Raw genomic sequence first — 12,034 nt, 5'->3', positions numbered from 1 at the left:
TTCATAAAGCACAGAGACTATCCAGGATCAGCATGGCTGAGCTACCTGAGGCAGTCTGGGTAGTTCTAACTTTGTATCGCAGAACTTAAATGGATAAATTGAGGGACAAAAATAGTGTCCTCCTTTCAAATATCTTAAAAGCCCTCCACAGAAGTTTTCTTGGGACTAATCCGCTCCCCCTCTCCATAAGAACTCCTTGGACATCAAGCCAGGGATAAATGAACTGACCAGAAGGACAAGGAGACCCACAAAAACAAACAAACAAAAAAAGAGACATGAATGAAATCAAGAGATCCCTAATATTGGGGTGGAAGAAGACCCAGTGCACATTACTGGGACAAGTCCACATCCAAGCAGGTCTGTGTGCTCAGAACAGAGTCCTTGGGACTTTGGGTTTCAGCACTGTCATCTCCTGCAGCAAAACCCTTCTCTCACTCTGCAACATCCCCAACTCAGGGGTTTGAAGGGAATAGATGTAGGGGAAGAAAAATATGCTGTTTCCATTGCCACATAAACACACAGCAGCACTCTCACCACAGAAAGATCTGTGAGCAATGCTGTGGCATCAGTAAAAAGACAAAACCACAGTCCATCTCAATGGCAGATACTTTCCTAAGCCTCTAGCTGAACACTGCCTTATTGTCACCTAAAATTGAAGCCAAAAATGTGCTTGGCAGCCTGCTTAGTCACAGAGAGACCAATGAAATTGTGTAAAAGACTTCAGGCTTGTATATATTAAATACATATGGAGTCTTTTTCTGTACCACAGACTCTCACAGTTGTAGAGCTAAAGGTCAGAGCTAAACCCTGCTTGTTGCTCTCAATTTGTTTCAGTCCTACATATAGTTCTGGCAGAAGGTTCCATGAGGTAATGATGGAAAGATCTTAATTAGGCTGGTATTCTCTTTGGTAATGGAAGAGAAAAAAACCCCAACAAACCACCAACCGCAACTCAGCACATATAATAAATGAAGCCCAGAAGGACAAATGAAAGATAAATCTTTTTTGCAGTAGCTGTGTCTTTTCAGTTTTCCAGATTATTTTCTTTTAAAAAAGTCATTTCAGAAAGAATCAGGTTGGACATGAGGGGAAGTATATTATTGTAAAGGGTAATCAAGTTCCAGAGCAGGTAAGAGTCCTTCATCAGCTGAGGTCTCTAAGAAAAAGACTGGTTCGGGTCAAGTTAACCCTTGAGGTGGAAGGGTGGGCCAGTTGCTCTCTCAGTGTCTTCTCTAAGCATATGCTTTCAAGTCTGGCTGATAATTTTATTCTTTCTTTATTGTGTTGTGGATTGGAATGTGAATTAAATTTAATAGTCAGGGATGTTTAAGAAAAGAAAAGGTCTCCCCTTAATTAGTATATGAAGCAGGATAAGGAACAAGCACTGAAGTCTCTAGGTACCTTTTGAAAGCTCAGATGGTAAATAAAATAGTAATTCCAGAGATGGCTATATCTGCCACACCTGTTCAGTACTACCAGCAGCTACAAAAAACCACAGGGGAGAAAAGTTCTCTGAAGAGAAATGTAACCAACATCATTCATAAACCAACCTTTACCCAGAAACTAAAGCTCAGTGTTAGCTAACATGCAGTATTATTTCTTGGGATGCAGACTGAAAGCCAATTTTAAGCTCTCAGAGCATCTTGGGAGGGAAAAGCGTTTCCAAAGTGAAAGAAAAGCAATGTTTTCAGCTGTCCGCAATGAAAACAACCAGTCATGAGCAATGCCTAGCACCATGGGTGGTGCACAGCTGTGTGGCAGGGTTCCTGTATACATACCTCTAGATTTCCATCACCCAGATGCAGCCATAGAGGAAGAGACTTAGTTGACAGCTGTTAACAGCCACAGAAAGTGCTGGCCAGACAGGTCTACCTAGGGCGTGCTGTTGCATTATAAAATTCCTGCTATCCAAACCTGCATGAGTTTAAAATAACAAGGCACTACAACTTTTACTTGCACCCACTGCCTGCTGTAGGCTTCACATGCACACCCTAAGTCAGATGAACTTTGCATTAGTCAGACTTGTGAACACACCAAGCTGGCCAAGGGAACAGGTTTCCTTTCTCTGCTTCAAGGACCTTTGTTTATCTTCTTTACTTGCCCTGCAGCTGCAAGCCTGAGCTGCCAGGCAGCTGTGCAGTACTAAAAGCACCAGTCCTCATTCCATGTTTATCCAGGTATTAGGAAGGAAGAAAAGTGTGCAGTGAAAATACCCAGTCATGAAAGAAGCTTTGACTATGCAAGGTATATACATAGCTGTATTTAATACTTTATGGAGACTGTAAAATGTTGTAGTTCAATCATGACAATAGCAGATACAATTCTGTAAATAACAGTAATTATCTTAGCAAGTAACTATAATAAATTTAGCAGCATAAAATCATGGTAAATATTAGTAGCATAATGTTATGGTTATTGTGTTATGGTAAACCCAGCCTGCTAAGGTCAGGAAGACCACTCTGTTGGTCTTTTGAATCCCCAAACAGAGTATGGGAGTACCAGGGGCATCCTGCCTGGCACGTTAATGGAAAAGACGTTCACCTTGGAGGCAGTTCATTTTCACTCCAAGATCCTCTGCACTGATAATCTCCTGCTGGTCCCAGCCTGAAATCTTTGAATTGTCTTTGTAACCTCCACAAAACTCCTTCTGTATTTCCTTAGCTAGTCCAGATAAATCAGTTGTTGTTCCTAAGGAGTCAGTACTAAATCTGATCTAAAGGTAACCACTCACACCTTGATTGCAGCTGTCTTCCTGGACAATTTGTTCCACAACTGACCCATAGATCAGCAGTTATGTCTGCAAGTGCCTTAACTGAGGTGTTACTGCTTTAATCATTCTGTGGCCTAGATATTTACTAGATAGATAGGTTCAATTTTAGCAAACAATGGTTAGCTCATCATAAGAAATGTTAACCATATTTTTGGTGAGTTGACATTTTAGCTGCAGGTCCAGCTTCACTCAATAGTCCTTGACACTCTTACTGCCATTAGAGTTAGATTGAATTACCAGCATGTTTCTAGATCATGTACTTACTTTGGCTGCCGGTTGAAAGCAGAAGGAATAGGGAAGGGAAGAGATGGGGAGGAAGTCGATGGCATTGCGAGTCTAGTCTTTTCCTGACATGCAGTTGGTGAGCGTGGGGTATACCAAGGGCCATGGCATTTTTTTCCCTACTCTTTCCATCTAATGAATCAGGACTCCAGCCTGCTGGTATTTCACCAACATGTGGTCCAGTGAAAACAATCCTTATGTGACTGCATAGTAATGACTTTAGGACCAGCAAGGTGGCTCACGTACTTAAAATGTTTCAGTAACTTGTTGGGTTAGGTCCATGATTCTGCATTATTAACTATATGGTGGCATGAGCAAAGGCCAAGCAGATAATGATACAAATACAGCCTCTGATATTAAACTTTGGGGTGGACCTTAAAAAAAAATGAAAGTGTTCTCATGCTTCATATTTTTTGGAGGTAATGCAACATTTCCCATCCTCAGGAAAGCCAGAGTACCAAACCCATCATTTTTAGTTGTATTTTTTAAAAGTATTTGTTGACTTCATCTAAAAGGTTTCATGTGAAGACACTAAGATTTTTAAGATTTTGCTCATATTAAGACTTTTTGTTATATAATTTGATTTCCTCTGAAACAATTTCAAACATGAAAAATGCTATTTTATTCACCTATGAATCATCATAGCATTATATTTTCATTAATATAAAGCATTACAAAATAGCACAAAGTTTAAATGATAACACTGATTCCTCAAAACTGATCCTTTCTTGTAAAAATTGTTTTTGATGCAATGTCATATTTCTCCAAGAGAAGAATAATTCTGTCCAAAATAAATTTATGTTTGGGTTTTGCATATGTACTAGGGGGAAATGACTCATTTCCACATGTTGTAGCATCACTACAGGTAGGAACCACGAAAAATTAGTATCTCTACTTGGCATTTGTAAGCTGGAACAATAGAGTCTGGTTTTCCTTAATACCCTTTTATAGTGAAAAATCTCTTCCCAGGCCATGTATTGCTCTGTTCTGCAGCTGTCCCGTAAGACTGGCCATGCCTAAGGTCTGTCTACAGCTGTGCAGAGGGCACTCAGCAGAGGCTTCCTAAGGAGATGTGTTAGCACATACTGACAAGTACAGTGCTAATTCCTCCATATAACCTTTGAGCTTCCCTCTGTCCTAGCACACAGGAGCACTTGAGTGATTGTTTTCCACAGTTTCCAGTGGCCTGGATGTTTGTTCAACAAGTTCATGAGCTAGAGAATCAACCCCCCAGGAACTGACACTTATTTTTGAGATGGAGAATTTGAGAGCATGAAGGGGACCTGTGTGCTACTATGATTTGTGTTGTCTCCACTACTGCTGTTCTCATCTAGCTGGAAAAGGAAGGTAAAGGCTGTAGATAAATTACACTAAGAATCACCTAGAGGAATCTACCTGTGACTTGAGAGGGAGAGACAGTATCACCCAGCCATACAGATTGTCCACAGCCTAGCAGTATATGTGATTCCCCGTGCAGTGGTTGCTGACCCTATGCTGGATCTTCTTTGTGGTTGATGTTCAGCCCTGTAACTACAAGTTGATTAAATATTTCCTTTGCCTCAGAGGTGAATGAAGACATCATTTGTTTGGAACATCTCTCCCATGAAATCTGGTGTGACTGGCATCCATTAGGTATAAAAATCTTAAGACAAATGTTCTTAATGAGCATTTTGGCTTGAAAGAATTGACTTACAGAACCAGGGATTTTTGAAGTTATTGGTTTCAACCTTGCAGGCTGTCATCCTAAATCTTAATGGTGATGGAGAAAGGAAGAAAAAATGCTGCCTTTGCTCAGAAATGTTTAGGATTTTCTTGTCAAACCCAAAAGCCCTTTGAAATCAGAAAGTCATGACAGCAACAATGCATTTTTTGCTTTAGTGGTAAACAGTTTGGTCTATTCTTAATGGAGAAAACAAAGAGAAAATAATGAAAAGAGCATCTACTTCATGTCTATTCGGCAGTACCATACTATCGATACTAGAAAATACTAATTATTTTGTACCAACATAATTCTTTGATACTTTTGAAATCATACATAATTTTCAAAGTTTTTTTCAAGCTTCTTTATGCAAGATATTTTTCTGGCCTTTGCATGAGTTTAAGTTAGTTACTTTATGGTTTTGATATTCTGAGAGCCATCTTAATTCCGTTTGGTGCTTTAATTAAAATTTAGGCATAAGTAAAGGAGTAGCTTTTACAGAGCAATAGTTTTGAAGTTGATGGCTGCTACAGCAAACCTGAATGCCTTTCCTCTTCCTCACAAAGGTCAAATACCTCTCTAATATAGCTGAAGTGAAACGATTTTAAGTAATTGTGCAGGTGCTTGTGAGGTCACTGGTGGCTGACGAGCTGATAAGCAGGAGCTGGCAGGTGCGAACAGACATAAAGGTGCCTGGCTAGAAATGATCGAGAGGAATGTTCCCGCCAGTCTGGGAAACGTAAGCTTGGGGACCAGAAGCATCCTTCCAATGTACAGCTGGACACTGAGAAATGGAACATCTCCTGAGACTGCACTGATGATCACAAAATCAAGAAAGTTTAACCTCCATTTGTCATCAAAGAAATGGAAACAGTCTGGGAAATTTGAATTGGTCTGAATAAACAAAGCAGACCTCTGAGCAACCTGATCTAGTTGAAAATGCCCCTGCTCATTGCAGGGCATTTGGACTAGATGATCTTTAAATGTCCCTTTCAACCCAAGTAATTTCATAATTCTGTAATATAGAGGGTAGTTTGCAGGTATCCTAGTTGCTGTAGATTTGCATGTGACAGTTTAAATTGATTTTTCTTATCATATATCACCATAATCTCCAAAGTTTCTGTGCAAATACTTATGGAAATTGCAGCAAAACCTGAGAATTACTGAAATGTTTGAAGGCTAAGGAATGATGAAGATCGGTGGTGCAGAAATTGTTTTCCTTGGACATGCCTTCAAACTAGCAGTTGGAAAGAAAGTCCCAATCATTGTGGGAGCTGAGATACTACAGCACTTCTGTCCCTAGTCTGATTCACTCATCCACATCTTTACTCCTCTATTAAATCTAGCATTATGAATATAAAATAATAAAATGAATTTTTGGCTACTCATGTAAAGTCTTAGTAGCATGCCTTTAATTCTTAACGGGCTAGGGAATTTCAATTATCTGAATTTCTACTCACAGGCTTAAGGGTGTTTCTCTTCAGACAGTATGAGTGAGCTTTACCCCCAGATGTACAGAGTTCAGTGTGCAAATACAGACAGTTTCTCATGAAGGTTTATTTTCACTAAGAGGTGTTCCTGTCCACCTATACCAAGAGAATGGGTATGAGGTTGTATAGGATATCTCCCACATGAGAATATCTAAACCAGTCCTTTTCATTGCAGTATGCTTGTCTGTCCTATCCTGTTTGCTTTCTTTTGTTCATAATTACTTTTTTTCTTGAAGTTTTGCCATATCCATTAACCTTTACTATAAAATGCTGCAGATGGAATTTCAAAATCATTTCACATGATGAATTTGAGCAGCAGACTTGTTAACAGAAAAAGAGAAGGATCAACACCAGTAGAATACCATGCCAAAACTTAAACTAACCCAGCTAGCATTGTCTTTGCTAGGCTCATGGCTGTATAGTCCCGAATTGTCTTCTGTGCTTGCTTCTGAATGATCTGAGCAACTGACCATCTTGTCTTGTGAAAGCTGTCCATCCACTGGGATGTACTTAGGAGTGAGTTGTTAGGATGGATAATTTGGGTGTCTGTGTAAAAGACCAAAAGCAGAATATTAACAGCGATGTTCATACTGCAGAATAGAAGGCACCATGTGTGGTGGCTGGCTTCATCAGTCATCCTGTTCAGTGGGTGACTGGCAATGTGTTCTCTCTCCCCTGCAGTATGGGATAAAGAAGAAGGAAGAAAAGGAAGCAGAGGCCCAGGCTGCACTGGAAGCTAATGCTGAAGGAAGTCTGACGCGCCCAAAGAAGGCAATCCCTCCTGGCTGTGGGGATGAGGAGGAAGAGGAAGAAGAGAGCATTCTAGACACAGTCATCAAATACCTACCAGGGCCTCTGCAGGACATGTTCAAGAAATAATACCTGCAGGCTGTTAGATGGGCATAAACAGTACTGCAAAGGATTTCTCTTTTGCCCAATGGGGATTTACAATCTTGCCATCCATCACGCAGCTCTCCCCACCTCTGCCCGTACTGCTCACTAGGAATCCCTTTGCTTCCCATTCCCTTCTGACTGCCTCTCCCTTCCCTCCACCCCAAGACTCATGCATTCCTTTTTTGTACATAGTCACATCCAGTAGATGCCTCTGAATGGATGTAAAGATTAAAAAGCTGCAGACTACACAACTTTTATTATAAGCCATAGTACTATGTATGTTAAATAAGGCAACTGTACATTAAGCATAGAAAAGGAACAACCTCACATGCATTTCCATCCAAAGCAGGAAGGAGTTCACTGAGTGTGAACAGTGGCCTCTTTAATTTTCTTTAATTCTCTTTTTATTATTATTGATAATAAAATCAGTCATCATAATTATAAATGTTCTTGTTGATTGGCTTACACTAGCCATTTGATGTTAGGCACATCTGCCCTTGGAAGGAATATCTCAGTTATCCCACGGAAGCAGAGCTTTTCTGTTTTAATTCCATGACTGGCATAAGTAAGAGATCATCTGTAAGGTAAATCATGCATGACTTAACTGACATCACTCAGACCTGTTCAAGAAGTGAGTCATCTGCCCTCAGATGGTGGTAGAAGTTAAATGCCTCAGAATCTAAGCAAGACTCATGTTACTTTGGGAATTAGCCATACACTTAGCTTGAAGGAGCAGATTTGGTCATACGGTTGCCATACAGAGAGCTGAAACCACAGGAGAGTGCATGTTGCTGTGGTAGAGGACCTCTTCAACCCCTTTGAAGCCAATGACCAACTACACAGGCTGCTCTGATTAACTAACTTTCCCCTTTCTGCCCAGTGCCATATTCAGCTGTCCCATTCCCAGCAGTGCTTACAGAATGGATATTTGGGTTCAGGTATATTGTTGCAACTGTGACACGCCCACCCCTTCCCGCAGTGTGTGGGAGAGTGCAGTGGTCTGAATGTTAGCCATGGCCCTGGAGATCCAGAAATCCTGAGTATGCCTGCTATGTATCATGCTAAATTGCTGCATTGCCTTGATGAGGACACTTATTTTTCTGCCCCACCCAGCTTCTCCAACTGTGAAAATGTGGGTTCCAATCTCTACCTACTATAAAGGCATAAAGTGAGGATGCTTCTCCATTGCTGTGCAGGAGCTAATTGATATTGTAACAGTGTGTTACATCCCTTGATGCTAGCAGGGTGGGAGGAAATCTCTCTCACTACTATCTTTGTTGCCTTTCCCAGACACAGATACAGAGGGCTTCTCAATACAGCACTGTAGGTATTGAGTAACTGCATAAGATAAGCCAAATTCCAAATTCTACTGGAGATCTTGGCTTGCTAGTACATACACAGACTCACATACATAGACTCATTTTGAACACAAAGCCTTGTGATCAGCTGTCTGGCTTGTCATATGAAGAGCTGATCCTGGAGTTTTTGCATTTGGCTAGGTCTCTGTAGTTGCTGTTGTGAGAGCATCATGCTATCTCAGTCTCACATAATCTTGTCAGAGAATCGGGGTTTGTGTGGCAGAACTAGCATAGCTTGTCATGGAACAAAATTTTCCTAAGGACATGGAAGAAATTTGGAAGCAAATACATGCTTTCTACTGACCACAGAAAGGAAAGCAATCTCAGACACTTCATTATGTACCTAAATTAAGCATCTAACTTCGGTGGAACTTCTTTCATGCACTAGTTCAGTGGAACTGAGTTAGGCAAACATCTCAGAATGAGAAATTTTTAAAGATAACTATCATCTTTTCAGGTAAGCAGAAGAAACCTGCACTATGGTTAAGGCAGTGAGCTTGTGAACTCTGTGCCTTTTAGCAGCATCTCTCATAACAGGGAAAAATATTATGAAAGAGAAGAAATATGTTTATTTTGCCCTCCTCATCCAGTTCTTGTTCAGGTATGATAGTCCTTGCTTCTTTACAAGTGATTTTAGCCAAGGTGGAGGCTGAGGAGGTTTGGCTGATCTACAAGTCAGAACCAGCTCATAAATGTGCAACTTATTTCCAGCTGGATCTACAAATAAGGCATGTTCATTCATGTACAAGCTGCCTAAACTTCCCAGAGGAAAAAGAAGGCAGGTTTTGCTTTTTTGGGTAATCTTCCCAGAGGAAAAAGAAGGCAGGTTTTGCTCTTTTGGGTAATGTCAGTGGTTTTTTTCCCTAACTTTTATTTAAAGCAAGATAAGTGTACCCCCCCTATGACTTTAATGGCCCAGAGTACTCTTTATTTCTGAATCAGTGCTTGGGTATAGCATAGCAGTGTTGAGCAATTTACCTTTTTCTAGGGAGAGTGTCCTACTCACCCCATGCAAATTCAGGAACTAGTAATCTGAGTCTATTCAAGTAAACCTCAAAAAACTGAAAACTCTTCTTCTGTCACAAAGGCGGCAGCTGTATTTGATGATCCTGCCACAAAGGGAACTAAATCCAACACCCCTGAAAGCTAAAAGGCAGAGGCTGGCTCTTTGCTTCAGCCACTTATTGGTAGTGAAATCTAACCCAGATCACACTGACACACTGACATCAATACTTTTGAAATGTTCTGACTAATCTCTGTGCCCTGCATCTCATAATACATAAGCAGAACCAGCAGAAATTGTCCCTACTGAAAAAAAACCACATCCATTCATATTTTCCCCTGGCCTTGTGCTGGAGAACTCTGCAAACAAACAAAGAGGATGAACTCATTTTGCTTTACATTGGCCTTTTTCTACCACTTGCCTACTGACCTTTCCCTAACCTCCATCATTGACTCACTTCCTCATCCATCCATATAGTGTTCCTGACACAGAATCAGAATTTTTCTGCCTGATGTCCTTGCAGAATTTTGCTGCCAATTGTTTATTTTCACACACCACCTCCCTGGCAGCCTGATATGCTGTGTGTGCACATATGTGGGGAAGACAAGGAAAAGGGAGAAAAGAGGGAGAACAGAGAAAAAGGATGAGTGATTGGTATTATTTTTGCTAACTGTGCTAACTGCCTTAGCAGCTGAGTGATTGAATTGGCAGATCTAAGTTGGATCTTGTGCTCAAATTTCATAAGCAAGTACTGCTACCCCTGGGCTCAAAGCATTAAAAATACTCCTTTTGTGAAATGAGCTTCATGAGCATCTTGATCCAAACCCTGAAGAGCGTCACAGGAATTCTGTGCTGAGTTTGTTAGGCTTCATGCCAGGCTCACAGAGCAGGAGGGAAAGGGAAGGTAATTTATTAGATGTTGTTTGCTGGGTCTTTTTCATTATGGGAGCTGCCCAGCCCAGCCATGTCTCCACTTCGTACCTCAGCACTCCATATCCACAGCAGCCCTTTCTCCATGGACAGCAGAGAGTTCAGCCAGGTGTAAGCTGGTATTCCCATTCTAATTTCCCTTTTCTTTCAATAAAGGAACATGACAGATCTACCACAGGTACTGCACAGGTTTTGCTTGGCTTTGCCTCACATAACTTTTGGCACCTTGCATGCATTCTGGACCTCTCCTCAAGTCATTCTACTGTCCCCAAAGTGCCTAAGCCATGCTGAACAGACTTGAGAGCAGGCACTCTCCCCTCCCTTCTACCCACCCATTTCTCTTTCCACTCTGAACTGGCAACATGGGACACAGACACCTCTGGCTCATGTATGGATGTGAGAAGCATTGTCTCAGACATTTTCCCCCTCAGCACTCAAGCAGATGTCAAAGCACTTAAACAAGACCAAAGAGAAGCATGGTTCATTGTTTAGATTCTGAATATCTCCTTGTCTTTCCACGCCATTGTTTTATTTGTATCACTGGTCTATTCAATCTCAGGTATATGAGGTCTTTTGTTTTTTTAACTATTTTTTATTTATACAGAAAGGTTGGTGGCTAGACACTGCAGCCAGTTTCCTTCACAGCTCCAGGACCTTACTGGTTAGTAAAAAAAAAAAGTCAAAGGGCCTCCGCATTTGGAGGGTAAATGATTTAGTTTGCCATTGACCTTGTGAACTCACATTTCTATTTAGAGAAAGCCATATGAAATCAGACTGCAATATTAATTATGAATGCTACTCTTGTGTTTAAAATAAATGAAACAAAATATAAAATCATGTGCTAAATCACTTTGGCATTCCTCTGTCTGTTTCTAGTACCATGCGTTGGCTTAGGTCCCTCCCAGACCCTCTCCTTCATCAAGAAAGACCATACCAATGCTGCTGAATACACCTTTTTGGCAAGCTTACTGTGCTAGAATAAGCATTGTTAGAATATAGCTGTTGTGACCTTCACATAATGTCTTATGTATCTGAAAGTTGTATCTGTTCGGAATATATGTTATCAAGGTAACTGTTTCTTCATGCATTCAGTTAGTAAAATGTTTTGGTACGGTCATTTAAAAATTGCTTGTTTTCTCTCTTTCTCTCTCACACACAGAGAAAAATTCAACTTAGCCATGCATTTTCTAGCAGAAATGCTCCCCAGCTTTCTTTCAGATGCATGCAGTACTCTCCAAGCAACTAGAAGATAATCTGAAGTAGAGACTTTGTGAATGTGGATTTCGTTTGTTATTTGCCTGTTACTTTTTCCTGCATGATGTGGGTAAATGGTATTATGTTCTTTTAAAATGGAATCACAGCCAATAAAAAAACCAGTGATTTCATACACATTTTTGTATTGCTTTCCTGTGAAATTCCTACCAAGCTACACTTGGAAATCAAAGAATGTATGCTGATACATAAATAGAGTGGTAGTAGAATCAAGGAGAAACATGGCTGTTATTTGAATGAATATGTTCTTTTTTGTCAAAAACAGTGGTGAGGTTTGACATCTACAGCTGATTCTCAAATTTGAAATAAGTTTTGCTATTACAAATTAGTTTTCCT

At 40.5% G+C, this 12,034-nt stretch overlaps 1 protein-coding gene across 2 annotated transcripts in view; it reads left to right on the top strand.

Annotated features, from left to right (window-relative positions):
• CPLX1 (complexin 1) overlaps positions 1–11,815 on the top strand; it is a 115,851-nt gene extending 104,036 nt beyond the window's left edge. The window contains exons 4-5 of one of the 2 annotated variants that reach the window (XR_008730349.1): positions 6,923–9,275; positions 9,320–11,815. Coding sequence is in view for 1 of the 2 variants with exons in the window: in XM_055699679.1 (XP_055555654.1) it covers positions 6,923–7,120 (198 nt within the window). In the remaining variant the exon portion in view is untranslated. Of the gene's footprint in view, positions 1–6,922 lie in introns of both variants that reach the window. The other variant, XM_055699679.1, reaches the window with a different exon arrangement.
• The last annotated feature ends 219 nt before the right edge of the window (positions 11,816–12,034 follow it).

This window comes from Falco cherrug, chromosome Z (assembly GCF_023634085.1).
Source record: "Falco cherrug isolate bFalChe1 chromosome Z, bFalChe1.pri, whole genome shotgun sequence".
NCBI classification, from domain to species: Eukaryota; Metazoa; Chordata; class Aves; order Falconiformes; family Falconidae; genus Falco; species Falco cherrug.
Note: the sequence above shows the minus strand (reverse complement) of the source record. Positions and strands in the feature narration are given on the sequence as shown.